At 26.0% G+C, this 1725-nt stretch overlaps 1 protein-coding gene across 1 annotated transcript; it reads right to left on the bottom strand.

Annotated features, from left to right (window-relative positions):
• Positions 1–484: 484 nt before the first annotated feature.
• On the bottom strand, positions 485–1648 carry LOC105461714 (cytochrome P450 4C1-like). Its single transcript, XM_011708225.1, has 4 exons — positions 1518–1648; positions 1225–1331; positions 1074–1142; positions 485–673 (listed from the first exon to the last, which is right to left on the bottom strand). Exons 1-4 carry the CDS (start codon positions 1522–1524, stop codon positions 494–496), a joined length of 363 nt encoding a protein of 120 aa, XP_011706527.1. The 5' UTR covers positions 1525–1648; the 3' UTR covers positions 485–493.
• Between the last annotated feature and the right edge of the window lie 77 nt (positions 1649–1725).

The raw sequence follows: 1725 nt of genomic DNA, 5'->3' as shown, positions 1-1725 counted from the left end.
AAAGCTTTTTGACATTGTCATTATTCATTCAACTAAAAATTGTCATTATTTGCTCCAGGAGCTACTTTTTCCTTTAAAACTTTACTGAGAGAAATAAAATTAATATACAAGCATAAGAATTATATCAAAATAGAGGAAAAAGGTATCGTGTGGCATAGAATAGGTTAGATCTCATTCAACGATTCAGCAATTAAGAAAATATACCTAATTTTAAATATAAAAAAAAAATCTAGGTTTTACCTTATTTCACGAATGCAAAATTTTAAACTTCTCCAGTAGCTATAATTGGATTTTGATTTTTCCGGTTTTTTTATAAGATGATTAGATGCTTGAGAACTATTTTTCTATTAAAGAGTAGTGGTAAAATATACGCGGGAAAGAAAACAAATTTAAAGTAACACTATGTTTGCCCCCTGTCACTATTTGCCCCACCCCCCTTTCCCTTAATTTTATTTGAAATTTAAATAATTTAAAAAATAAGAAAATATTTAATTTAATACGTACGTAATTTTACATCTTCTGCAGTGACGCGTGATATAAAATAAACACTGGGATATAAGCGCAATCCTTCTTTTACACATCTCTCTAAATATGGTAGCTGTTGCAATAATTTCATAGTAAATTTCTTCCCATTCTCTTTCATAGCAATATCGACTTCGTTTCTGACACGATCCTGTATTATTAGTATTATATTAATTAATAATGTTTCATATTTTTATAGAAACGCAAACAAATTCTGCAAAATTTCAAAAGTAATTATATTCATATCTTAGTTAATTTAAAAAATGTGAACATAAAATACATTGAAAGCTTAGACAAATATGTGAAATACATTGCGCATAAACAAGTGAGTGTACACATTTTTTTGTATCTACCTATATCTATTTATTAATACATATAAAAAAAAACTGAAATTGTACATTAAACACATACGTATATACAAACATTTAGAATCAAGTTTTAAAAATTTATTATAATTTCATTAACATAGTAAAAACAAATAATTCTTAAAATTATTAAAATTAATTAATTTTGTTTTCTAAAGATAGCGATTTATATTTGATGATAAATACCTGAATGTCCTTATGCTCAGCTAATAATGCCAAAATAAAACATAGACCTGTCGCTACAGTATCATGACCCTATAATCATATATTTATGTCGATATAATCATTATAAACAATGTGTAAAAAACACTAGCAATAAGAGATGTTACAAACATACCTCAAACATAAAAGTGTCGACTTCTTCTCTAATATCTGAATCAGTTATTAAACCTTCACGAGATACCGCTATTAAATAATCCAACATTGCAAGCCGCTTTTTTCGTGCTATGATGGGATACATATATATATATAAACATATCGATATGATATTAATAATCTAAATCTTCTGTTCTAATAATATATAATGTTAATTGGAAATAAAACTGTATTTAGGATTAAATTCGTATACATAATTTTATAATATTAATCACCGACCAAATCAAAAAATTAGCTTCTGATTACTTTACATACTTCCCATTCTTCCTATGTAATTTTCTTCTGCGAAATCTTCATTACCAAAGTTTTTCAAGTATTGACCATTAGTGCGTTCATGATAAAGTTTTCTTTCGGCAATAATCTATATAAATACAAGATTAATGTATTTTTTACGAAGTTATGAATGCATTAACAATGTGTTATGATTTATCTCGCAACATTTGTATACAAAAGTCTTAAAATT

Source organism: Wasmannia auropunctata, unplaced genomic scaffold (genome assembly GCF_000956235.1).
Source record: "Wasmannia auropunctata unplaced genomic scaffold, wasmannia.A_1.0 LD279754.1, whole genome shotgun sequence".
NCBI lineage: Eukaryota > Metazoa > Arthropoda > Insecta > Hymenoptera > Formicidae > Wasmannia > Wasmannia auropunctata.
The sequence above is the reverse complement of the archived record's forward strand: the minus strand, read 5'-3'. Positions and strand labels throughout refer to the sequence as shown.